This window comes from Hyaloscypha bicolor (genome assembly GCF_002865645.1).
Source record: "Hyaloscypha bicolor E unplaced genomic scaffold K444scaffold_108, whole genome shotgun sequence".
In the NCBI taxonomy this organism is placed as follows: domain Eukaryota; kingdom Fungi; phylum Ascomycota; class Leotiomycetes; order Helotiales; family Hyaloscyphaceae; genus Hyaloscypha; species Hyaloscypha bicolor.
The window spans coordinates 26,551-51,890 of NW_020194610.1; the positions used below are offsets into that span (position 1 = coordinate 26,551).

Sequence of the window (25,340 nt, forward strand, 5' to 3'; positions counted from 1 at the left end):
GTCTAATTCTAGATAAAAGACAGGAGCCTATAGTCTGCAAGTAACTATTACTAGTTCATAAGCCTACTTATAAGTAAGAAAAGGCCATAATTGTAATATGGGTTAAAAAACGGAAATAGGAAACTACTATTACGGATAAGCTAGTACTAGAAGTTATTATAGAAGTAGTACTTATACCGGTTCCAGATTACTAATAGGTCCGTAATTAGCTATTAATAAAGGCTAGTTAAGAATAATATCCATAAATTACCTATAGGTATAAATAGGATAGCCTTATTAAAATACTAGTATTACTCCTAGTTATTCTCTATTAAGTTATAGGTAATATAGGTAGCCTGATATATTAAATAATAGATACTCTTAATAAAATATAGATCCGTAAAGAACTATAGTCTGTAAATAACTATAAATAAGAGCCGTAAATAGTACCGCTTGCCCGAAATAGGGCTATAGTAATATATATAGCTAATCCGGTTACCTTTACCTTACTAGTAATGTTTCTATTCCCGGGTTTTTGGAACCTATATAAACTCGGCCAGAAACTCGGAATATAAGTACTTCCGGCTATTCTTATATATAGTATTATACTCAAAGAAGGCTATTAGGGTTAAACGGGCATTTGCGGTCTTTATAACTAGAGCTATAGGAGAGATATTATCCGGAAAATAAACTATTTATTTACCCTCAAAATAGACTATAAGATACTAAATAGGAGAGAACTCCTAATATATAGGGAATTCGAATAGCCACCAAATAGCCTTATATAGACTTATATAACGGATATATATATACCGGGTAATCTTATTATTTATAGCCGTAACTGCAACTATTATCCGGTCTATTCTTTTATATATATATTTATAAATATACTTAATTACTTATATAGATATATAAACCTCGATATTAATATATAAGCGGAACTTCTAGAGGAGGTACGGGTTATATAGAATAACCTAGCGGTTATTACGGACAACTTCCTGGCCTGGGAAGCCTGGTTTATAGACTATAAATATTTGCCTATTATTTTAATAGTAGTATTCGGGATAGCTATCCTTATTAATTACGGTACGGTCCGTAAAAGCCTTCGGAAACCTCTTAGAGTATACTAACGGGCTATAAGCTTCTTTATAGACCATATATAGGGCCTGTATATAGTCTTCCCTATACGGACTATAGGATATATTACCTGTAACCAAGGCTAGGAGCTTGCCTATAGAATCCTATAACGGATCCGGTAGCTTAGTATATATAACCTTATCTATATACTTAAGTATATTGAACTTTATAGATACTTATAGGAATAAGAATAAGTATAAATACGGGAGTCCTTATTTCTAATACTTAATTATATAAATATAGCTCGTATACTATCCGAAAATATGGTTTTTTAGATCTATAAGAAGCTCTTGGACCTTAAGTCGAAATATACAAGTAATTAGATCTGGCCGGTCTATAGGTTATAAGTTATATAGCTCCTAGATAATCTCTAGCTATTACGGGTTTACTATAAAGGTAATAAAAAAGGTAGGCTTTCCAAAATAATAAATAATAGCTATTGAGTCCTGAAAAAGCTATTATATAAACCGATTCCTGCCTGTAAAAAAGAAAGGAAGAATAAATTAATAGTCTAGATTAGCCAGTAAGATATTTTTATAGATAAGAATATTTGCTAAGCCATTATATATATCTATACGGATCTTATCTTAATATAAACGGAGCTAATTAAGGGATATAGTTTTATAGGTAATAAAAGCATTCATAATATATTACTAAAAGAGCCGGTAAGTATAAAAGAGAAAAGATACCTTATAATTACAGGTATATAAACGGAACCGGTAAAAGGGCCGCTACTCTAAACGGGTCTGTTAACGGGTATAACGGGCATTCCATAAGGTTATCTTATAGTACTACTCATATTTACTATATAGAAAGAGGAGTATATAGTAAAGTAGTATATATACTATATAAGTAATAGCTACCTGGTAGAGTTACGGACCTTAATAGCCAGGCTTATAGACTATAAGAAGGATATTATATTAACTCTCGTCTATAAATTTGTCCGGAAGGATTCCTGCTAGCTCTATAGCTATAGGGAGGTTCTTATAGTAATAATCTACCCCAGACTAGAGAATTAGGTATATTTGCAGGCTAAGAAGAATCCGGAAATAACCTGTTTAGCTAGCTAATTGCTTCCGGGCTGTTTTATAAATCCGTATAAAGAAATTATAATCCGTAAGTATTTTATAGAGGCTATAAAGAATTATATAATCGAGTAGCAGGCAGTACTATACCCGGAAATTCGTAATATAGTCTAGATTATAAAAAAATAACTAGATAAAGGCCGGAACTTACTATAAGCCTGGCTCTAAGGGTCCTTAGTAGTAAAATAGCTCCCTATAGATCTGAAAGCAGTAAAGACCGTAAGAAAGGTTAGTATATATGTCTTTAGTATAGCTTACGGATATAAAAGCAAGTATAGAGTTATATATCCTAATATTCTAATAAAAGTTACGGGCTTATGGATTATTTCCCTTAAAAAGCGCCTGTAAAAAGGGCAGAGATATTCATAACTCGTTCAAGGCCATATTTCCCCTCTTATAATAGAGTTCAAACTTTCGATCCGTATCTGCAATTACCTCTAATACCCAGTACCTCGCTATATAATCCTCGCATTCCGTATCTATTAGACTAAGATTATGAGCGGACCGGTTCCGGAATCGCAAACAATAGCTAATAGGCAAGATGGCAGAAGGAGGAGGAGGAGAAGGAGGAGGAGGAGAAGCCCCTACAGGCTAGCTACGGGCCGTATCTAGCTTATCGTGAGTTTAACGGATCCGTTTTCGAGGTCAAGGGTTATCCTCGTCTGTAAGAGGCCGTATCGGTCCGGTACGGGTCTGTTACGGGGCATTCAGATTAATATCTATAAGAGGAAGGCGCCTTGCAGCCCGTTTGGCCTAAAGAAGGTCAGTAACCAAGTATATAAGTTAGGGGAGCAAGAGAGAAAAGAGACCTTATATTGCAAATACGTCTTATACGGGTTCCCCTTAAGATTTAGAGGAAACCTGCTATATTAGAAGTATTATCTGTAACCGGTATAATAGTATAATAGGGAAGAATTTATATTTGTACGATTATAGGCTAAATAAAAGACCGAGTGACGCATGGGGAGCGGCAGAGAGCTTTGGTGTTCCTGGAGCGAGTAATGCATAGGGGGCTTGGGGTCAAGTTTTGGTGTTCCTCACGTGACCAGTTTTTTAACTGGTGGTCCGACCGTACGACAGTGTTATATAGACGAGTTTAGGGCCGCTCCGCTAAAATTATCGCTAGCGGCCCTACGCAAGCTCCGGGGCTAGTAATAATTTTGCCCTAAACTCGTCCCGAGTAATTCTTTAAAAAAATACTTCTTAATAATAAACTTTTATAAACCTTTAATAAATTATATAAGAAAGAAAATAACTTATAAATTATAAAATTATTTATAAATAAGCTAAAACTATTCTTTTAATTTATATTTTATTTATAATTTCTTTTAAATTTTAAGTTTAATTAAATTTAATTATTATTAAAATATTATTTCAAATTATAATATAATTATATAAAAAGTCTTAATATTATTAATAATTAAATTTTAATAATATAAATACTTTAAATAAAAACTAAAATAAATAAGTTTTAAAAATCAAAGAAAATTAATTTAAATTCCTTTTATAATTCTTTTATTAATAAATATTATATAAAGAAAGGTTTTAGTAAAAGTAATTTATTAATATTAAATAATATTTTTAATAATTTTAAAAAATAAAAGCTATTATATTATATAATAGAATTATTATTAAAAGTTAATAATTTTTTTAATATATGTTTTCTTTAATATAAGATATTTTTATTAATTTATATTAAAATAAATTTTTTATATATATAAAAGATTTTAATTAAAAGAGCTTACTAAAAACTTTATATTATTAAATATATTAAAAATATAAACTATTTTTAAAATCTTTTTAAATTAAAATATTTAAAAATATATTTTTTAATTTAAAAGTTATTTTTATATTTTTATAAATTAATAAAATTAAATCAAATATAATTTACTTTATATATTTCTTATATTTCTTATATTTTTTATATTTTTTATTTTTTTATATTTTTTATATTTCTTATATTTCTTATATTTCTTATATTTCTTATATTTCTTATATTTTTATATTTCTTATATTTCTTATATTTCTTATATTATTTTTTTTATATTATATTATATTTTTAAATAATTAATTTTATAAATTCTTAAACTTTAAACTTAATATAATTTCTTTAAATTATTAAAATTACTAATTATATATTTTAATTATATATATATAAGAAATTATATTTATAAACTTTTATTTAATATATTAAATTTAGTTTATTTTTATCTTTTTATTTCTAATATATATTAATTAAAAATTATAAAAATTATATTTATAAAGCCTTTTCTTTCTTTTTATAAATTAATAAAATAAAATTAAATATAATTTATATATTTCTTATATTTTTTATATAATATATTTTTTAATTAATTTATAATTAACTTTCTTTTATTAATTTAATTTATAAAATTCTTTTTTATATTATATTATTTATTTTTAATTAATTAACTTTATAAATTCTTAAACTTTAAACTTAATATAATTTCTTTTAATTATATATATATAAAGAATTATATTTATAATCTTATATTTAATATATTAATTTTATTTTAATTTTATTTATTATTTCTAATATTATTTTTATAAAGCTTTCTTTACTTTTTCTTTTCTTTTCTATTCTTTTTTAAGCCTTATTTATATTTATAAAACTTTTTACTTTTTTTTATAAATTACTATAATTTTTATTTATATATATAAAACTTTCTTTTTCTTTTTATAAATTCTTATAATCTTATTTATATATATAAAGCTCTTTTTCTCTTTTTATAAACTCTTTTAAGCCTTATTTATACTTATAAAGTTATCTTATAAATTATTATAGCTTTTATTTTTATTTATAAAACTTTTTCTTTTTTATAAGTTTTTTTTAAACTTTACTTATTTTTATAAATTTCTTATTACTTATATTCTTATTTATAACTTTCTCTTAATCTTTACTTATATTTATAAAGCTCTTTTTTTCTTTTTATAAATTATTATAATTCTTTTTCTTAGTTATAATTCTCTCTAAGCTATCTTATAAGCTTATAAAGTTTCTTATTTCCTTATATAAACTATTATAGCCTTTATTATTACTTATAAAGCTCTTTTTCTTTTATAAGCCTTTCAAAGCTTATTTCCCTTAAGTTTCTTATTAATTATATTTTTATTTATAATTTCTTTTTAGCTTTTACTTATATTTATAAAGCCTTTTCTTCTTTTAATAAATTATTATAGCTTTTTCTCTTACTTATAATTCCCTCTAAGCTATTTTATAAGCTTATAAAGCTTTCTCTTTCCTTATATAAACCCTTATATCCTTATTCTTATTTATAAAGCTCTCTCTTATACCCGTAGAACTTCCCTTAAGCTCGTACGGTATGTGATATGCAAAAGTTTTAATGTTCCTCACGTGACTTGTATTTTTAGGGAGTCCCGAGAGCTAGCCAGAGCCTTGAGAATTCCCCCCCGAGCTTTAAAAAATCGCAATAAAAGCCCCTCGCATTCCAGAACCACTAAAATAGAGAGAAAGGTACTTGAGCTGCTTCTCTCTAATCCCCAGCTAAGCGCTAAGGATTTGGACATAATCGCGTTCCGATGCGCGATTCCCTAGAAGGGGGCGATTCTGGTGTTCCTCACGTGACCAGTTTTTTTCCAGGAGTTCCGGGAGCCAACCGGTTAAGGGTGGTCCGAACGTAGCTCAATATAAAGAAGTGAAGATGTAAATCCACGCAATCAGAAAACCTCGCGACGCACCCCTGTCAAAACCAAATCACCCTGGGAACGCCACACACCCAAAAACGGTCTTTCGCGCCGCCTCACAGCCAATTTCCAATATTTGCCAACCCAGAGGGGCTTGCCACAAACGTGAGAAATGAGAATGCAAGGTGATTACTCTCTTGGCAGTATGCTTGGCGGGGTGTATTAAGGGCCATGATCCCACCGCTTCTGAGCAAGACCTCTGTGAATAGCAAGTGCGATTCGCATACGAGTAACACAGTAAATATATTTTAATTAACCACGCAAAGGAAAAGAGAAAGACGACAAAGAGGTTCCAATTTGAGAGCCTTGCTTTGGGAGGGAAGATAGATATGGCAGAGTGGGGGTTTAAAACACTTTTTGCGGCCGCACTTTTGCTTGTGCTAGGACTGCGAGGAGTGGGCGTCGAGGGGAGGATCCAGTTGACGAAGCAGCCAAGGTACTTGGTTCCTCCCTCTCCATCCTCCATCCTCCATCCCCCCAATCGATCTCCAGCTCCCCACTTCCCCTTTCCCGCACAACCCCTCCTCATCCCAGCAGCATTTCATCTAACCGTCCGTCAGCAGACTAGCGATACTCTTCGCCGGGCCCGAGTTCTCGGGAAACTACTTTTCTGTCGAGGGGTTCTTTGGAAGCTGTTACAACGTGCTGAAAGACGGCGGCGTGGGCTCCATCACCCTCGAATCTGGGACAGGCCATTGTGAAGTCTGGGGCGTGGCAGGATGTGGTGACGGTGGCGATGGTATGTCTACCCCCTCGTTTCCTCCCCAAACAAAGAGGACATTGAGAGAGGACAAATTTTGGAGTATGAGAGATTTAGGCAGGGCTAACAAGAAACAGGGAAGGATAGACCGAAAACGGTCTTCCAGGCTACGCCGACGCTTATTTGGAACCGGAGAGCGAGGACGAAGGATGAGGTGAAGAGGGAGGGGGGTGGTGTGAAGAGTATTCGTTGTTTTGAGAAGATTGCTAGCGAGGGCAAGATAAAGTTACAATGAATGGACACGATATATCGAAATGGAAATTTACTTTTCAAGACGCAAAGAATCGAGGGACGATTTATGCACGGTAAGAGATGCGAGGGGAACAGGTATGTGAAAATCATGATATGATTATGGTTCCTATGGCAAATGCCAGCAAAAAGTGGAGCAGAGCTCATTACGACAAAGTGGTATCTTCTGTTTCATTCCTGTCCTCCCCTCCCGATTCATTCGGGGTATTATCAACGCAGAGAGAAAAGTTCTCCTATCCTATGCTATCATATCCCATCCCATCCCAACTAATTACCGCCCTTAACCAGCATGAGCCGTCGCCTCAGCGTGATCCAAATGCTTCTCTTCACTCAATACCTTCGTCGGCGTCTCTTCATCGACCTCCCGGCCCAGATGGCCATCAGGCAACATATTCAGATGGTCCTCCTCCTTGTCTAGGTCTCTATACTGGAACCAGAAGATCGTGCCGCCGATAGCTGAGAGGACGCCCATAACGCCATAGTTCCACACCAACAGCGGATCCGCAGACAACGAGACGAAGGCTTCGCCGATGGCGGCGGAAAGGGCGGACTGGAAGAGGAACATGGACATCACGAGAGATCGCATGTTCTTCGGTGCCTTGGAGAACGCGTACTCGAGACCGGTGATGGAGGCGAGGATCTCGGAGATGGCGATCAGGACGTAGGCGCCGGTTTGGGCCCAAACGTTGATGTCAACTGGTGCGCAGGGCGTCACGCCGTCGGCGAGGTAGCCCGAGGCGTTGTGGCCGCACTCTGACTTTTTGTAGATGTAAGCCTGGATGACGGCCGCCCAGACCATGGCCATGGCGCCGGTGTAGAAGCCCCAAGTGATCTTCTTGATTGGCGTGAATTGGATCTTCATCTTTCGGAGCCAGGGCCAGAGGAAGAGGTCGCAAATCGGGATCAGGATGATGAGCGCGAAGGGGTCGAGGTTCGAGAGGACGTCGTTGGGGAGCCCATTGAGCTTCATGACGGCGGCTTGCGAGACCAGGTTGTTGTTCAGCTGGTTATAGGTGAGCCAGTAGAGGGGGAACCAAAGGAAGACAGAACAAGCGTTGAAGCCGCGGCGAACTTCGTCGACCCAGGCATCGTCGAAGGTCATCCACTGTGGGCGAGTTGCAGGATCGAATTTGGAGGGCTTAACGTTCTCCCAGAATGTGCCGTCGTGCAGGTGCTTGTAGGTCGTGACGGGGTTGAAGTGCCAGCGGCCTTTATTGCCAAGAAGGAAGAGGTGGCTTGCTTTGCCGAGAACGGATCCGGCGGGTGGTGTACGGATGTACCTGTTGCGACCCCAGAGGACGACGAGGGGGCAGGCACACAGCAGAACGGTGGGGAGGAGGAAGGCAAGCCAGAAGCCAACCCATTTCTCGGCATACACCATTCCAATCTGGCCAACCAGGGCGCCGATGTTGATGAACAGGTAGAAGTAGTGGTAAACTCGGGATTGCGTGACTGTAGGATCAACAATGACGCGCTCGCCAGACGGGAGGTCGCGAGTGATCATCTTGGTTAGGGGCAATTGCTCGGCAATCAAGGGGGAGATGTTGGACTTGAAGGCACCCGTGCCAATGCCCATAATGATCAAGCCAATCACAAAGCAAGCAAGAGAGTTGCTCGAGTGGACGATGACAGTCGGTATAGCAGAAACAGTCAGGATGATGTGGCCGGTGATGGCAATGGCAAGTGCCCAGCAAATCGTTTTGTACCGTCCAAGATACGCGTCTGCAACCCATGCACCGAAGAGGGGCATAACGTAGACCCAGAACTGATTGAAAGTTCCAATACCAGTTGAAGCTCGCTGGCCGAAATTCAGGGCCCCGGATTGGCCATCATGACCGGCTCCAGTGCGAGAGCCCTTCGGGAGTGGTTGTTGGATGTAGTTGGTGACTGGCAATTGTCAGCGACAGGTTGTCTGTCACAATGGACTTTAACTTACAAACTACCGTAGTTCCATAGTACGAGAATCGTTCACACAACTCTACGAAGGCGAGAGCGAATGCCTTCCACGGAACGTGGCCAGGTACTCGACGAAGCGAATGCAACTCTTCTTCAGTTGGGAATTCGCCGGTCTCAGTGTCGTAGTAGCCAGTGGCATCTTTTCCTCCATGTTTAGCACGATGGGGAAGCTCAGTCGGTTGTCCTTCGTACACCATAGGAAGGGTCGTGGCGTGGTCAGAAGCCGGGCCCTCGTGTCTAAAGTCGGGGCCTTGAGCAAGAGATGGGTCAAGCTTTGCGCCTGCGGCGGCGTCGTCAATGTTGGTAGGCATTGTCCCAGCTTGGATGAAGGTTGAAGTGGGCGATGGAAAGGAGTGGGGAGGGGAAGCTGCGTGTTACGCTGTGTCGTATATTTGGGGTGGGTCATGCGTCGAGCTTTATATGCTCCGCTTCGAAACTCAAGATGCAACAGCCCGCACCACCTCTCCCATTCACCCTGCCACTGGTAAAGGTAAAATGTTGGCAATCCCTTGCACCATCCAGTGATTACCACAAAGATAGCGGCAATCCCCTAGCTCCTTCTTTTTCCCAACTGCCAAAAATCCAAGGGGAATCATGCCATAATCCTGGCTATCGGCCAAGCCGTTGATCAGCCTCGCGCCCCTCGAAGGCTTCCCCTTCCTATCTCGCCCTAGGCCTCCGTCGATCCTGGCCCAGTTACACTCCAGACTCGAGCGTCGATGTGTGGGAGGTCCAGATAAGGAAGCTCAGGGAAGTCGACTCGAGGGGCAAGGGGGGCGGAGCTAGAAGGACCGAAGAAAGGGCTTCCCTGCGTGACATTAATTTTGCTACGATTTTGATTTGCGCTCGGCGTTCAGCCACCCAAATAGGTTTCGGCTAGTAGTGGCAGTTGATGAAGGCTGGGAAAATTTTGCAGCCAATTGGAACGCACAGGCTGTATGAGGGACGCTGGGTTGTGTAACTCCATCACCAAAACTTGAGGCAAGGAGAATCCGTCTCCTTGCAGGTTGATAGAAGACACAAGCCAATGATGTGGTGGCGATTGCACCTTCGCAATCAATGGGGGAGGTTCCTAGTGGCACAAGACTAGCATGTGATATATTAACATACGAGTCGAGGTACTACCGTACATAACACCAGGACGCCATCTGAGTGTTGGGGATGGATAAGCCAGGACAAATTGTTTCGTCGAAGATAGCATAAGAAGCAAATAAATCGGACGTTTTAAACTGGATTAGACGTGGACATCGAAGATGCGGTTTGGGGGAGGGTTCTCGTGGCCGTGGCATTGGCATTGGCATTGGCAGTTGGCAGTGGCAGTGGCACCACTCGGAGGTCGGGTGGTTGCCACCACACTTCGTTGGCCCGCAATTGCGGGGAAGGCACCGAGGCCACTCGGAAGTCCATGCGGGAAGACTGCGCCAAGGAGAAGGAATGGAGGAATGGGCGATCACGCCAAAGCGAGGAAGGCTTGTGTGGACGTTTCCCCCGGCCTCTTACCCTCGTACTGTAGTAACCCATCGCTCTCCCACGGTCAAAGAAAGGTCTAACTCGGCGATAGTAGTCGAATCGGCAGGCATTTGCCACAATTGCCGTCTAGCGGTCCACGTACCGCGCTCCGTGAATATGCGACCCGTCCGGGCGAATATTGCAGGCTGTCATGAAAACTGAAGAAAGAAGTTGGTGAGCCGAGGACTGAGGTATGGATGACACCGTGGCAGCAGGCATGACGGTGAGGGCTGGACGCTGGCTGAAACCGACGATGCTCACTGGAGTCGCCGCCAGCCAACGCCGGGCCTGTCTGCACGCCGTGTTCTCGAACTTCTCGAATGCGCCGCTTGGCGGAAAGCCTCCCGAACACAAAACAGGAAGGTGAGTATCGATCATCAATTGCGAAGGAAAATCAGGAGTTTCGACAACGAGCGGTTGGAATTGGATCATTGGATCCTCAGCGACCGGCGGAATCCGAGTTGGCGACGTGGGGATCATACCAGCAGCCGCAGCTGAAGGTCAGGTTTCTGCAGCACGATTTCCCTCGTCCGGACAATGAACTCCCACAACATAGGGGGTGGAATGTTCAGTTATCTCCCTCAAAACTTCACTTGAGGTTGGAACAAAGTTGTTCGAGAAAGAGACAGTATGGTCGACCGAAGAATTCCCCGATGGGTACTTTATCTCGCCCATACCATTTTAGGAAGGCGCTGTGGGGAGATAAGTCATGTGATCAGCATCACGTGTATGGTCAAAACATCGCACCTCACTTTCCTTAGTGTCGGCTTCCGTGTACGACTTCACTTGTTATTCTTTTGTGATCCTTGCTAATCTTGTAGACTTGTCAGGAAAGATGATTCTGTTGGCTATCGGGAAAACACACTGCAGCCACCAAACAGGGTGGAGGGCTTGCTCAGCCGCAATTGAAACGACATGTACTTGACTCGATCACATCAGCTGGACCTGGCATCTTCAGTCTTCAATCAATTGCGCGATCCGGCACAGAAGCCTTCTGGCCTTTCTCACAATTGCTCTGATCACAGCCAAAAGAGCGCTCTGCAGCGGTGATTTTATTTCCGATGCTCTGAGTCAATTGGCTGTTGCCTCCATATCCAGCCAGACGGACAGCAGATGGGCCAGACTTGAGTGGAGCTTGTCCCTCTTGCTTACTCTTATATATATCGACCCCTTCGAGGGCCTCGACGTTAACTCCTGCCGCCCCGGGGTACATCTGCGGTCATTGGGGGCGATGGGAGAGCTACAACGATCTCAGGCAGGGAGCATTTTGGTGCAAGCCCTGCCGCGCACTACGAGCTTAGTTTCGCACTCATTTCTCTGCCCGCTTTGAGAGAGAAACTAGAGACATGAAGCGGTTGGATGATGAAATCTGCTCACAATTTCCATCGGCTCCTGATATTCCAGGTCAAACCACCTCGTTTCAGCTTCGCTCTTTGGACACGGAAATTCCAGCGCATTGGAATTCCATTCAACTAATAAACAACAACTTTTTTTGACTCAGTCATCGAGGCCCGTTGTGGGAATGCTACAATGGAATGTGTAGTCATTTTGAAGATAGGCACTCCATTTTTTATTTCTGGTAGGTTGGTTGGCTGAACCATTTTGTCTTAGAAGAGAATGTTGCTAATACTTGCCTGAAGGGGATCACGATGGTAAAGCATTTAGCTTCGCTCGTTCCTGGCTGACCAGTAGTCTCTCCGGACAAGGAACTGGACTGGGCTTGCAACAACAACAGTCTTTGCTTCGCACTAGGGTACTCGACTTGGGGAAATACGAAAAGCCACGGGAATTACTAGCTCGATTTCAGTCACGCCCAGACCCTCTCACAGCTCCTATCCGTCTGATTTCTCCCGAGGTTGGTTCAACGGGAGAGTACCTGACCCTTAGTCACCGTTGAGGTGAAAGTCAGCAATTCACACTAAACCGTAAATCATCCGAGTCCTTTCATGACAACATTCCTTTTGTATCTCTGCCAAAGACCTTTCAAGATGTCGTCACAGTCACTAGGAAACTCGGCTATCAGTTTCTTTGGATTGATGCATTGTGTATCCTTCGAGATGACTTACAAGCGTGGCTGCGGGAGGCACCGAAGATGTCATCGATCTACTCCGAGTCTACTTGCACAATAGCAGCACATGGTACAAAAGATGACAATGAAGGGTCTTTAACTGCCACATTGGAGCCAGTTCCATTACTAAAGTTACCTCCTCGGCCTCGGCTCAGAGGCTGACGTCTCGAAGCTTATCCTTGGGCGGTGTTTCAGAGAGCAGGTCAACGAGAGTTTTCTGACTCGGAGAGGGTGGGTCTTTCAAGAACGTATACTATCGCGCCGCATTCTTCACTTTACTCGACATCATGTCTTTTTCGAAGATGTTTCAGGGGTCCACGCAGTCGATGCGGGCGCCAGCCCTCCGCCTTGGACTCACCAGCCTTGGAGAGACGACAAATTGGTGGTTCAAAATGTGGTCGCAACAATGGCGGACTGGTACAAGTTGGTTGAAAGATACAACATTTGCGCTCTCACTTTCGACCGCGACCGGCTACCTGCCGTAGCCGGTATAGCCCGATTTGTTGCAAGCTACGATTTCGCTCGTGAATACCTCTTCGGGCTCTGGAGCAAGTCTTTGCATCAGGGTCTCCTATGGGTTGCTGCAGATAACTCACCGCAGGAGGTCTTCTATGGGCTAGATTATGACGGTCCACCGAGGCCACCATCTTGGTCTTAGGCCCGATGGAAATGAAGCATTCTATTTCCACGCCATATTGCTGGATCCACACCTCTCCTCCAACTCGTGGACAATTTTGCGCCCCTTACCCTGTTAGATTCAAGCCCCGCACAGGACTCACGTTTCTTGACCATCCGAGCTGAAGTGATGGATCTCCAAGGAGTCATGGCCCCCAGATCCAGGGGCCTGCCGGGCAATTCAGTTTCGATCCTCCAATACATGGCCTCTACATCCTCGATGGGTCTAAAGTAGGACTTCTGAATTGGGTAGCGTTCGATGGCGGGAAGCAGAACAACCTCTTCTTCCGGAGCCTTTCATCTGTTCTCGTTTCTCATTATGTAACCATAAAGTGACTATACGAGGGTGATGCGGAACGGACAATGCCCTGTCGTCGTGTCGTCTGGTATTTTATGCTTCTTGTGGAAGCGGCCTCTTCTTGTTATCGGAGGGTTGGGATAGGAGCAAGGTTTGGGCATCGTCCTTTGGATGAAGATCTTGTGACGAAGACCCTACGAATCGAATAAGAGCGATTTCCACTTGTGTACAAGTTTCTTCTACTTTATCCCGTACTATCACAACACAGATATTAACGAGAAGGTTTCATATCGAGACATGCGCTTTAGTGCATCCCAACCTAAGGAAACGTGGTTCTCTAGACTCTCCAACGGCCCTTACGTTCCCACGCTGACTGTTCAACCATTTGTATAACCGTGGTTCCATAGGTACTTCAGCTCTAGATTGCCGGTAAAGATTTCAGGAACATTCGAACAAATAGCTAGATTTGATCTCGCTTCTAAAGCGCAGTGTTCTTGTGGGAAGGCACCAGTGTGGATGACATCATGTGACACCGTATCACGTGAAGTCCTTCAATCCACTGAGAAAGGACGAAGAAATCATCTCAGGAAGCTTAACACTATTCAATAAACCAAACACTTATCTGATTATCGAAGCTATAGATGAACTGGGACCTGAGTTTCCCATATCGCAGCTGGTCTCCTGAGGATGACTGCTTAGGTAAGCTTCTCAACTCACAACGTTCTCCCTCGATGTCAACTCTTCACTCTTCAACACACCTACGATGGAAACCGTCCTGTCTCCTCCTGCACCTGCAGGACTATTCACGGAGTGTGATGAGGCAACACCATCTCTCTCGCCCCCGAAGCAACCACCACACAAGAGGAACCGCACGCAACTCAGCTGTACGAACTGTCGCCAAGCCAAGTTGAAATGCGATCGACAGAAGCCGAACTGCTCGCAATGTGTGAAGAAGGGACGAGCTTCCCTATGTACTTTCCCATCTCCTGCTGCTCGGAAGAAGCCAGCAGTGAGCATGCAAAACCGACTGAGACATCTCGAGACCCTCGTCAAGGATGTAATGACGGGGCAGAGCCCGTCCGCTCCACCTATCGACCAGAATGCCCCCAACGGCTGTAGAAAATCGTTCTCGAACAGCCCCTCCATCCCCGGTGCGGACTTCGTACACTATCACCAGAATGACGCCGCAGCAACCTCTGCGGCATCCTCGGGCCAGGTCCTTCTCGGATCAAGCGAGTCGACGTACGTTGGAGCGACTCATTGGGCTGCTATCCTGGAAGACGTGAGACTCCCCAACATGTTCTCAACAACAGCTAACAAGCTCTAGATCGACGAAATGAAAAGTTACCTCGACGAGGAAAACGAGCAAGACGAAGAGGAAGACGTCAAATCGTACACCTCACTCATCTTCAATGCTCAATCACCGACGACAAAGAACGAGCTTCTTGCAGCTTTGCCACGGCGCACGGCTGTGGATCTTCTTGTGTCTCGATACTTTAATTCTAATAGTCCCGCATTGCGTATGTTCCATACCTGCAAACTGCATGACTTTCATATGCTGATATACTTTCAGCCATCCTTCACCGACCAACATTTCAGAGAAATGTATGTCAGATTATCTCTATTACCTTACAGGCAAAGGAGTCTCTATTCTAGCTAAACATATCTCGAGTGAGAATCTCCGACAGAACTTCTCGAGTTTCGTCCTCATTGCATCTTTTCTTCTTCATATGCTCCATCTTACACACTCTGCGTCGTCCATTATCCGCAACCCTCCAATACACAATGAATTCCGCACAGCAACTTTTATTATCCCGGTTACTGACTCCATCACAGTATCGAAATTTCTGGGCCGACCCTGAAAGCACTCCTGTCGTTTACCTTGGCCTGCTGTACTCCATCATGATAGTTGCAACTCTTGCTGCACTAGGAGCTAGTGAAGTCAGCCAGGTCAACCGCGCAAGCGCCATGGAAACGGCCAGGACATATCGCGAGTGTTGCATTCAATGCTTGGTTCTTTCCAACTATACCAAGCCTGGCCCCTACACCCTCGAAACCATGTTTATATATATGGAGTCCGAGTTTCTGGTCAACAAAGACGATCAAGTTCAATCATTTCTCCTTGTGGGCAATGCCACTCGCCTTGCATTACGGATGGGTCTCCATCGAGACTCAGCCAAGGTGGGAGGGAACATAACACCATTCCAAGCAGAAATCCGACGGCGACTGTGGCATCATCTGCTTCAACTTGACTTGCTCACCAGTTTTCACATTGGCCTTCCAGGAACAATTCAAGCTATCGACAGTGATACTCTTCTGCCGGGAAACTTCCAGGATGAGGATTTCGATGAAGACTCCGCCGTCTTGCCCAATTCCAGACCAGATTCCGAAATAACCCCAATGTCTTACTCGATCTGCAAGAGCAGGTTATGCATTGTGGTAGGAAGAATTGTTGCTTTAGCGAATCGTCTCTCGCTTCCAGAGTACCAGGAAGTCATGACTTTGGATCGAGACCTGCAAATTGCATATCAGAAAATACCCCCGGCTTTCCTTCTCGATCCCAGAGGCCCTTCAGTAATAGACTCTCCTGCTACCACTATCAGACGATTCAGTGTTGCTATACTGTTTCAGAAGAGTAGATGCATGCTGCATCGCAAACATCTGATGAGAGCAGAGAACAATCCGGAGTTCGCCTTCTCACAGCGGGTCAGCTTAGAGGCTGCGATGGAACTTCTCCGCTGTCAATCGATGGTGCATGAGGCTGCTCTCCCAGGGGGTCAACTATCTCGTGATCGATGGTTTCTATCTTCTCTATCAATGCACGACTTTCTTCTGGCTGCGATGATAGTCTATCTGAGCCTCTCCCGTGGAACTAGAAGCTCCGGCGACCGACAAGAAAGGGTCAATGCTCTTGTGAAGTCTCGCGCAATTTGGAACCAGGAATGGACCGTCTCGGCGGAGTCGAAGAAAGCGGCAATGGTACTTGGGATAATGCTGAAGAAAGTGCAATCGGGAACTGGGGTCGGTCTATCGTCGACCGGTGCGCCAACATCCACCTCTGGTGCTGCTCAAGGGAGAAGGATCGATGGGGTCTCGAGTTTGTCGTTGAATGGTATGAATGTACTCATCTTGTCATTTCCAAACTAATCGTTCTTAGATCAAACAACCGCCCATAGGCAAATTTTTGACGCTATTCAGCCAAGTGCAAACTTAGTAGCAAGCTCGAGTGAGGACACGACACCTTCTTCAGGACTTGGAGTAGCTGCGAAATTTGACTTCACATCAGCGGAAATGGATCCCCTTGGCGCCATGTTCGATGTGCCCACTGACTTCGATTGGGTATGCCGTCCTTTTTACTTTGTAGCCCGCGCCAGACATCCACCATGTCTTGATCTAAGTCGCTGAGCTAACACTAAACAGGAAATGTTTGACACTCAACTTCGACCACAAGATGACGCTGGTCAGGCTTGGCCGGACATCGTGGGAGACTTCACAACCGAAAACGACGACTACAACAATTTCTAAATCACTTTCTAGAGCTAATAGTACACTAGTCACCCCAGTCAAAGCCCCCCTCAAAGAAACTTTTTCGTCTCCGTATTGCAATACTGAAAGAACTTCTCCGCAGCACCAGTACCTCCCTCGGCCTCACTTTTCAATCCATCCTCGAGCTCCTTTGGAAGATGTGCCTTTCGACCCCAAGCCATCAAATGTCCGCCGTTTTCCTTCTTGGTGATCTCAGGCGAGAATCCGGCATACAATTCAGAATATGCTCCATACACCGGTCCCTTATTGAAGAGGATACGCTACAACATATTTTCGTCAGCATTCCCTCCTCTAAATTTGATGGCGTGGGGACAACTTACCATAATCAAGCGACCAATCCAAGGCCAATGCCTCTGCAACTCCGTTCTCATCAACCCCGGGTGCAAACTCTACTACTCATCAGCTACACTCACCTCCAGCCAACCCAAGGGATACTCACTACGCTCAAAATCCCCTGGTCTCCCAACCGTTTCGCAAACTTATCCCCTAGCCACGCAGCACCAACTTTGCTCTGCATATAATTATCCATCAATTTCGCCAACACCACCGGTGTCCCGTCATCCTCAAACTTCATGTACGGACTACCTGCATGCAAGAGCGAGGTAATCCACACAATCCGCACGCTTCCTTCGGGCGTCCCAGCCATCTTCACAGTTCGGATGAGGATCGGTTCAAGGAGGAGAGTCATGAGATATGGCGCAAGGCAATTCGTACCAATTTCGAGATCGTGGCCCTGTTACCCCAGCCATTGATCAGCCCAACAACACCCAAGAGAGTGGGAAATGGTTAATATAATAACGAACCAATTTGTCCTTCGACCCAGCAGGCGGCGTCATAACAGCCGCGTTGTGCACAAGAACATCCAGCCTCTGCTCTTTCGCAAAGAAACTCTCCACAGCAAGCTTCACAGTCGCTAGGTCCGCCAAATCGACAACAATGCTTTCCAGTTTCCCTTTTCCCTTCCCTTTACCGCTTTCTGTGTGTTCTGTCTGCTCGAGGATTCTCGAGATGGCTCCTTCGCAACGAGAAGTCGAGCGAGCGGCAATGTACACCGTTCCTCCTGCGAGATAGAGCATTTTCGCAAGCTCGAAACCAACGCCTGACGCTGCACCGGTGATGATGATTACTTTTCCTTTCTGAGATGGGAGATTGGCATCTGTGAAGGTTGGGGCGGGGGGGAATGCAGCAGAGAAGGCAGAGATTTTGGGTTGAGGTGCCATTTTCGTCCTGGCGAATGTTGGTCAAGTCTGTATGTTGAATGAGGATTTATTGCTTATGAATGAAATAGAAAGGATGAAGGATAGATGGTAGCCAAGGGAGAGCTCGAGCTGTTTATATTCAAATGCTCTCGCCGGAGAAACGGGGCTCAACAGGCAATGATCCATCCTCCGATGTCCGTAATGCATGCGATCTATGTTCGGGGTATCTCCGTGTCCGCTGCCATCGTCAATCGCTTCCCTGTCAAAAGAAGAATATTCGGCCAGAAGAAGTGAAAGAGTCCGTACGGAATAAAGTTTTTCCTAGACCCGAACCCGAACCAGCAGGGATTACACACGTGATGACGCCTTTCTCGACCTCTCCAACCCCCAGATAAGTGTCACGGACTAGAAATCTCAATCAGGCCTGCGACAATTTCTAGCGATGGAACGGCAGGGCAAGGAAACTTTCAGCCTTGGTTTTCTCTCGTCCTTTTTCATACATTTGCTTAAGTTCCTCTTCCCTACAATTGCGAGACGAAAATCGAGAGTTTATCACGCTTCGAAAAATCTACCCTCTGATAGAGGCAACCTATATTGTATTGATGTTTTATGGAGTATTTGGCTTCCATGAATTGATTCTCTTATTTTTTTTCCAGCTTTAACTAAATTGATGATCAAAAGCACATCAAGTCCTCCGAGGATAATGAACTCCCTCAATCTTCACGCCGTCTTTTCCATCACACGTCCCCTTTAGCATAAACATGAGTTACATAACGACACAATCTCGCAAGAAGAGAATTTGCGTAGAAAAAGCGCCTTACGAGTACAACCTTAGGAACTTCCTCCTTCCGTTTTTACAAGGCATCCCCCTGATTGGGAGGAAGTTTAACATCACGTGATTTACACTGCAAGTCGATTATTCACACCAATTCCCGGTCCCCCACCATTCCGACTCGAGAGTCCAATCTCAACCGCACTTTGTTCGGTATGGCTCTGTGATCCAAAGCCTAGTTGCTGACGATGCAAGCAGGTGGCCCAGCAAACTTCCCCCGGCTTTATCCTCTCGCCGCTGAGCCGCTCAACCCCGGGTACGGGGGATAAAGCTGTCCACTGCCAAACAGCCCGGCAGAACTAGTGCCAATAGCCTGCAGAGCAAATATCCTGGGGAGCCGCAGTCTTGCCGGAGACGATCGCCTCAAGATGAGTAACGCAGTTGCCCCGGCGACTTCGGCTCGTTCCAAAGCAGGAGAATCATCAAACACTTCTGAGCAATCTACTTTCTTGTTCGTAAACGAGTCGAGCGGTGCCCCCAGATATAAGTCCGGAAACCGTAGCGATGTCCGGGCTCATGTCCGAAAAGTCTCTGCCAAGCAATTTGGTCTCACGCATAAGGTGCCGAGAAAACGAGCTGAAAGACTACCGAGATACGCTCCGTTGATGACTCAAGGCCTGGACTCGGTCACAATCAAAGGCTCGGAGCATCACCGAAACTGTCCGACAAGTGTTCCAAAGATACTCCAGGCTTCCCCGAGTAGCTCAAGTTCCTTACCTGCGGCCAGAACATTGATTGAGTTTACAGAATCGCCGAGCAAGACAATTCAAAGCCGTGAATTTATTAAAAGCTCAGAATCAGTCGAACCTCAAGGGCTTGGGACCGCACACTGCCATGCTTGTGGACTGCCCCTGGATAAACCAGGTCACAAACCAATAAACCAAAAGGAGCAGAGCAGTCTGATTCCAACGAAACGCATCCCGGCAAAGTCGAATCCCGTTGGGATTTTTGGGGCTGGTAGAATCGATCCATTTTCAAGTCTACCAATGGATGAGACAAGCAACTACGCACAAGAACTGCTGGACCACGGTGAGTGCATTCACATCCTCTCTCCCTTCAATTCCAATTTCATCTACAGAAAAGCTGACACTCCTCCAGCTGTCACTTACACGCTACCCGGTCTCTGGCCAGATGACGCGCCACCCGGCGAAGTTAATCCCCTCTCAAAAGCTTGGTTCACCTCCAGCTTACGCATGCCCCTTCTATTCCACGCATTAATCTACTCCGGTTCCAACCATCTCGACTACATGCGCCACTCTGCCATATACCCCAACGCCCCAAAACCTCTCTCACACAAATTAATTGTCATTCAAAAGCTAAACGCCGCGCTGTCAGACCCAAACCTGGCCTTACGAGATGAAGTCATCCTCGCCATCTTGATTCTCGCTTCACAAGAAGTATTTATCGGCAAGAAAGGAAAGCGGAACCCATTCAATTCCCCACTCCAAAGTCTGGGCTGGCTGAACGTGTATGGGAATTTCAAGTTTGTGCCGCAGCATACAAAAGCCGTTGCGGATATCATTATAATGCGAGGCGGGCTGGAAACGCTTGAACTACATGGCTTGGCGGAGATTATTGTATCGTGAGTTGCGGTCTAATCCTTTCTCCCCTTTTTCTACATTCAAGTTTACAGTTGACTCGTTCATTATAGAGGAGATGTCATTTCAGCCACCAATGCCCTCACAAAACCAGGCTGGCCCCAGCTCCGTCGCCTTGTAAACCTCATCACCTCCATCCGCGTCTGGGCCATCTCGCCCCCGTGGCCGCTAATCCAAACACAAGCCTCCGCTTTCTGGTCACTCAGATCATACGGTATCACAGACTCAATGCTTGAGGTTTTTGATTCGATTGGCGCCTTGACCCATGCGATCGGTGTTCATCTTCAAGGCAAACCATTCGGACGATATCTTGGAACGGTCCATAGAACGAGGACGGCTATTCAGCATAGCTTGCTGCTGCTGCCAACATTTGATGAACTTAATCTCAGACCTAAAGAGGAGGGAGTTGAGAAGAAGAATGTTTACGAGTGTTGCCGCCTGACAGCCCTCATCTATGGCGTTGCTGTGGTCTACCCGGTCCCCAATTCTCACGGCGTGCTGCAAAAATTGGTCACGCTTCTCCAAGTAGCGCTTGTAGTTCTGAACATCGAAAGTTGTGGGTCTGATTTGGATGGTGTGTTGTTGTGGATGGTGGCTCTGGGAGGGATAGCTGCATTGGATAAACCGGAAAGAGTCTGGTTTGCATCGCAGCTCGGTGGGCTTATGAGAAAGCAGGGGATAGGTGATTGGGGTGATGCTGAGGATATTTTGGAGTCGTTTCTGTGGCTTGAGAGTGCATGTGGTCAAGGTGGACACATGCTGTGGGATGAGGCTATGGGCAGGTTCTTATGGTGAGACATTGGAATTGAGTTCTCTCTAATCCGGTGAGATGAATGGAATTTCATGTCATATGAACGATTCCACGTCAATGCTTTGCCACTGGGGGTCGTCTGATCTCCCATTGGTGATGCACCTTTTCAGCTTCGCTTGGCTGTCCAGCCCCTGACCCCCATACTCACAATTTTCTATACCTGGTATGCACCACTTTTCCGCCCCCTTACCCTCAACCCCTTTCTGTATATCCTTTTGTACATAAATAAAGATGTAATAATCTACTTATCTCATTCTTCGAGCAGGTTTCTGTTCGTTATCATGTCTCGCCGTAAGAATACAGTGCACTCTCCACATAGTCATGATATAATGCCAACATTATGTTCTACTATTTTTCTTTTCGTACTTCGTCTGGGGTCGCGACAACCTCTTCAGCCTCTACTCCTGGAAAATCCCTCAACCGCCAAAAGTCAACGATAAGTTCTCCATTAACTGATGCTATGCATCTAATGGCAACACTGTTCATCCAACTGTATGGGCCTTTGCCGGCCTCGAAGTTCATATGAGAGAAATACTCCATATCATCTTGTGGAATTTGCTTCCACGATCCTCCTTGAAGCGCCAAACCGGTTTGAGGACCGGGCATGAAACTCCTTTGGGCTGAACGTAAATATACTGCCCGTCATCCGTCAAGACGGAGTACCTCACATTTTGCCGAGCAAAAATCTGTCGAATCCTTTCTTAACCATGATAATAGCCCAGGAGCTTCCGTTCTGAGGGAACCAGGACGAGAGTCAGGTCCCTTCGACGCGTTGGTAACAATTTGCTGTGGCCAGTCCGCTCCACTCCCCTCAGCAATATTTCCAATAATCTTTGTCCCTCTCGCAGTCCCTCCAGAGACGTGGGCGACATTTCGTGAATTTGGCCCCCGCAGAGTGCGTCATCGAGTAACGGAAATGTCCGACCTTGACTTGGAGACGCTAGATAAATTCCAAATGGGGGCCCGCAATAGTGGGATGGATGGTAAAACCCCATTTTCCAAGCGAAGAGGTATGAGTGACTGCTTGTTTTTCTGTCATGTCAAAGTTTAAACTTGGAGTAACCTGGGTTTCTTGTGAAGGAGGGAATCAAAAGTCCCAGGGCTTTCTTTAAACGGCGTTAGAGCAGCTATTTAGCCGAGACACAAAGGTGGGCCCGCAGGCACAGCCCGACCGAAGGACAAGTGACGGCGGTACCTGAAGGGCTTCTAACTTCACATTCCTCACCTATGTACCTCACTGACTCTCTTATTGCTAGAGTTATCACTAAACGGCGGCAACTCAGTTGCATCAGAAAACCTAGTATGTCTGAGATGACGTTAATAAATTATGGGAAGGCTCGCAAGTTTTACCAAGGGGATGCAGACTAGCTAGTGTCATCTATCCTTTCTCAATCAACGCCCACTCGGCCAGCAATTAAAATGACTTCTTAAAACTTAAGGGTTGAGGATTCGATTGTATGAAGTGATGGTGGATCTCAAGAGCGAGTGACTTAGCTACGTTAAAGCCTTCACACCCATCCCAAAGGAGACTAAATGAGAAGCGAGAGTTATCCCAAACCCTTGATATGGAATATAGAAGCATATGTACCAGTATATGTTCTAGACATGCACGAACGTGACCAGAGTTATCGAGCGTACTTCCTTGTCCACTCACGCGCCGTGTCTTCGTAACGTTGATGATCCATTTTATAAATGTGAGCAATTTCTGGCACGAGAGGGTTGTCCGGATTGGGGTTATCTAAGAACCAGCATATTGACGGTAGAACTAATCGTGTCAGCAATTGTCTTATATGTAAGAACGCTTCGGCAAGATATCCACCTTTTGCAATTGTCAATGCAGGACTCCACTCGTCTCTTAAGATGTTTAAAGCGATTGCTCCGTTGCAGTTGATGTTGGGAAGATACACTCTCGTCATGAACGCGACTTTGGGAGGCCTGAATGGATAGTCGGAAGAAAACTCGATGCTCAGAAGGAATACCCCTCCGGCGTAGGGGGTGTGTGACTGGACAACTGGTTAGAGTGTGAGCTTAGATAGGGGAGCCAAGCTCACAGGGCCCATAATTGTTCCTTTCCAGTAATACTGTTACTGGATTAGATTTCTGCAGTGGTCTTTACTGAGCGTAAACTTACTATATTGTCATCAATCAGACCAGCCGAACAGGAACTGGGAGGGTCCCTCTCTAGATATTCCAATTCCCACTTTATCCTCTTTGCGGCAGGGCTAACATGTTTCCTATCAATCAGAGGTTCCGATGCCAAGAGGCCATGGCGATTTCGTATTTCCAAGTCTAAAGTTGGCTGGAGCGCATATGCCTTGTGTTCCGCGAGTTCGGGAGGTCCAGTCAAAGGCTCTGATGTAAGTCGACGGAACCTAACCAATTCCGGCTCATGCAGAGGTAATTTAATCACAGAGATAATAGATATATCTGTGAGACTCACCCCAGAGAGGATGGACCAACCTCGAGATCTAGTGCTCGATATTGAAGATACAGCGTCGATATTGCCAACCTTTACTCTGCTATACACTCTTGTAGAAGCTAGTACCAGATTGAAAGAATGCTGTTGGATGGTGGATGCTTCTAGTAAGTACTCTCGGGGCTTACGATTCCCATCTCTCTCTATTTGTAGCTGCTTTTGGAAAGCAGGCTCACTGCCAGCCACGGGAACCAGAATCTGTGGTCCTGTATCTAGATCTCTTGTTGATCTGGGAATTTCAGAGTTATCGGTATCCAAACCGGCCTTATTTTCATCCCCAATTGAATCTGCCGGTAGCTGGATGCTCTCTAGACGCTTTGAGAGATCCACATCCTGTTTTACCTGTTGCTCAATATGCAGCTGTAGGTCATAAGCGGCTTCTCGCGCTTGAATATCCGAGTCACTAGGTAGAGCTGAAATTAGATTCGTACGACTAACTGAATGATAGCCCATGTGACTCTCTACTTACCACTGAATAATCTGTAATAGGAGTGTCAACGATGTCTTATGCCTCTGTAATTGATTTACCAAGCGCATGACCCCATCTTGTATTCGTGCCCACGTAAAACAGACCAAGTAAGAAGTTTTCTTCCCATTCGAGATCGGGCTGACCAGCGACTCAAGCTCAGAGAATACAAGCACCGTCTGTGTTAAAACCACCACGACATCTTCAAGCTGGATCAATGCAGCTCGTCCGCCCAACAACCTGGTTGCTTTGTCGAGGAATTTCTGTAGGGCTAAAAAGATGATCCTGATGTGGTCTACCTCTGTCAGCACCGCTGTGATCGACGCGGGCGCGTCTATGATCTGCTCTAGAAGGTTTGAGACCTGCGTCGCTGCTGCGATAATGCCTGTAATCGACGAAGTGATGTTGAGTGGATCCATTGCAGACAGCACAGACCCAAACGGGCTGGCAATTGCCCCAGATTTGTAGAGGATTTCTCGAGAAAACACCCGAGGAGGTTGAGATTCTTAGCAGATGGTTTTGGTCAAGGTTTTCAGCTGTCGCAAAGCTGGGCGTACTCCAAGAAGCCTCCCCCTAGCCAACAATGGATGGGCGTCACCTCCTACAGGCTGGCTGCTCTGAAACGCAGAAAAAGCAAGTTCTGAGGAATCACGCATGCGGAAGCATCAAGATCTCGTCGAGTCCTTCGCGAAAGTCTGACAGAGGTGATAGCCAGCAAAAAAACTTCGAGATTTCACGCAGAAACATATTAACAAGATCTATTTTCGAACTCAAAAATCTTATCCACCCAGGATTCACTCCTGTTCTAGGAACTTCGGTGACCTCTACCTCAGAATGACCTGCATCTCATCAAGCCGCACCATGAACCACCGAGTCACTCGGACTACCTTCCAACCGTAAATTTAAAAGACACCCTGCTCTACAACGAAACGGTCAAGGTATGTGTTCTTGAGCCATCGAATATATTATT

The 25,340-nt window shown here is 44.5% G+C and overlaps 9 protein-coding genes across 9 annotated transcripts; 4 read left to right on the plus strand and 5 right to left on the minus strand.

Annotated features, from left to right (window-relative positions):
- The first annotated feature begins 6,010 nt into the window (after nucleotides 1-6,010).
- Nucleotides 6,011-7,006, plus strand: K444DRAFT_614633 (uncharacterized protein). Its single transcript, XM_024880565.1, has 3 exons — nucleotides 6,011-6,363; nucleotides 6,488-6,666; nucleotides 6,765-7,006. Exons 1-3 carry the CDS (start codon nucleotides 6,257-6,259, stop codon nucleotides 6,920-6,922), a joined length of 444 nt encoding a protein of 147 aa, XP_024734846.1. The 5' UTR covers nucleotides 6,011-6,256; the 3' UTR covers nucleotides 6,923-7,006.
- Nucleotides 7,007-7,216: 210 nt separating this feature from the next.
- K444DRAFT_533032 (PTR2-domain-containing protein) lies at nucleotides 7,217-9,203 on the minus strand (the record flags this gene model as incomplete). Its single annotated transcript, XM_024875117.1, has 2 exons — nucleotides 7,217-8,823; nucleotides 8,873-9,203. The coding sequence occupies 2 exons, from the start codon at nucleotides 9,201-9,203 to the stop codon at nucleotides 7,217-7,219; spliced, it is 1,938 nt and encodes a 645-aa protein (XP_024734847.1).
- A 913-nt stretch (nucleotides 9,204-10,116) lies between these two features.
- K444DRAFT_690838 (uncharacterized protein) lies at nucleotides 10,117-11,262 on the minus strand (the record flags this gene model as incomplete). Its single annotated transcript, XM_024887779.1, has 2 exons — nucleotides 10,505-11,262; nucleotides 10,117-10,438 (listed from the first exon to the last, which is right to left on the minus strand). The coding sequence occupies exons 1-2, from the start codon at nucleotides 10,879-10,881 to the stop codon at nucleotides 10,117-10,119; spliced, it is 699 nt and encodes a 232-aa protein (XP_024734848.1). The 5' UTR covers nucleotides 10,882-11,262.
- A 1,075-nt stretch (nucleotides 11,263-12,337) lies between these two features.
- On the plus strand, nucleotides 12,338-13,127 carry K444DRAFT_532914 (uncharacterized protein; the record flags this gene model as incomplete). The annotated part of the gene is made up of 2 exons (XM_024875112.1): nucleotides 12,338-12,586; nucleotides 12,627-13,127. Coding segments are annotated over 2 exons (750 nt in total), but the record flags the coding sequence as incomplete, so codon positions are not given.
- Nucleotides 13,128-14,205: 1,078 nt separating this feature from the next.
- K444DRAFT_631427 (uncharacterized protein) lies at nucleotides 14,206-16,967 on the plus strand (the record flags this gene model as incomplete). Its single annotated transcript, XM_024883357.1, has 6 exons — nucleotides 14,206-14,724; nucleotides 14,770-14,962; nucleotides 15,016-15,047; nucleotides 15,279-16,554; nucleotides 16,600-16,781; nucleotides 16,863-16,967. The coding sequence occupies 6 exons, from the start codon at nucleotides 14,206-14,208 to the stop codon at nucleotides 16,965-16,967; spliced, it is 2,307 nt and encodes a 768-aa protein (XP_024734850.1).
- Nucleotides 16,917-18,508, minus strand: K444DRAFT_564469 (putative short-chain dehydrogenase). Its single transcript, XM_024877066.1, has 4 exons — nucleotides 17,792-18,508; nucleotides 17,428-17,721; nucleotides 17,309-17,377; nucleotides 16,917-17,248 (listed from the first exon to the last, which is right to left on the minus strand). The coding sequence occupies exons 1-4, from the start codon at nucleotides 18,206-18,208 to the stop codon at nucleotides 17,018-17,020; spliced, it is 1,011 nt and encodes a 336-aa protein (XP_024734851.1). The 5' UTR covers nucleotides 18,209-18,508; the 3' UTR covers nucleotides 16,917-17,017.
- An 879-nt stretch (nucleotides 18,509-19,387) lies between these two features.
- Nucleotides 19,388-21,412, plus strand: K444DRAFT_631429 (uncharacterized protein; the record flags this gene model as incomplete). The annotated part of the gene is made up of 3 exons (XM_024883358.1): nucleotides 19,388-20,048; nucleotides 20,118-20,601; nucleotides 20,671-21,412. 3 exons carry the CDS (start codon nucleotides 19,388-19,390, stop codon nucleotides 21,410-21,412), a joined length of 1,887 nt encoding a protein of 628 aa, XP_024734852.1.
- A 284-nt stretch (nucleotides 21,413-21,696) lies between these two features.
- K444DRAFT_614645 (uncharacterized protein) lies at nucleotides 21,697-22,446 on the minus strand. The gene has a single exon (XM_024880566.1). The coding sequence runs from the start codon at nucleotides 22,032-22,034 to the stop codon at nucleotides 21,777-21,779; it is 258 nt and encodes an 85-aa protein (XP_024734853.1). The 5' UTR covers nucleotides 22,035-22,446; the 3' UTR covers nucleotides 21,697-21,776.
- Nucleotides 22,447-23,053: 607 nt separating this feature from the next.
- On the minus strand, nucleotides 23,054-25,117 carry K444DRAFT_644232 (ubiquitin conjugating enzyme E2; the record flags this gene model as incomplete). The annotated part of the gene is made up of 5 exons (XM_024884938.1): nucleotides 23,054-23,193; nucleotides 23,248-23,431; nucleotides 23,480-23,509; nucleotides 23,560-23,650; nucleotides 25,071-25,117. 5 exons carry the CDS (start codon nucleotides 25,115-25,117, stop codon nucleotides 23,054-23,056), a joined length of 492 nt encoding a protein of 163 aa, XP_024734854.1.
- Nucleotides 25,118-25,340: the final 223 nt, after the last annotated feature.

Bases quoted from the DNA above. Each gene is read 5' to 3' on its own strand.
- K444DRAFT_614633 (XM_024880565.1), top strand. From the start codon at position 6,257: ATGGCAGAGTGGGGGTTTAAAACACTTTTTGCGGCCGCACTTTTGCTT. The intron at 6,364-6,487 runs GTACTTGGTTCC...ACCGTCCGTCAG, and splicing joins CAGTTGACGAAGCAGCCAAG to CAGACTAGCGATACTCTTCG. The intron at 6,667-6,764 runs GTATGTCTACCC...AACAAGAAACAG, and splicing joins ATGTGGTGACGGTGGCGATG to GGAAGGATAGACCGAAAACG.
- K444DRAFT_564469 (XM_024877066.1), bottom strand. From the start codon at position 18,208: ATGGCACCTCAACCCAAAATCTCTGCCTTCTCTGCTGCATTCCCCCCC. The intron at 17,722-17,791 runs GTTCGTTATTAT...CTGGGGTAACAG, and splicing joins CTGGGTCGAAGGACAAATTG to GGCCACGATCTCGAAATTGG. The intron at 17,378-17,427 runs GTGAGTATCCCT...GATGAGTAGTAG, and splicing joins ACCAGGGGATTTTGAGCGTA to AGTTTGCACCCGGGGTTGAT.
- K444DRAFT_614645 (XM_024880566.1), bottom strand. From the start codon at position 22,034: ATGCCCGGTCCTCAAACCGGTTTGGCGCTTCAAGGAGGATCGTGGAAG.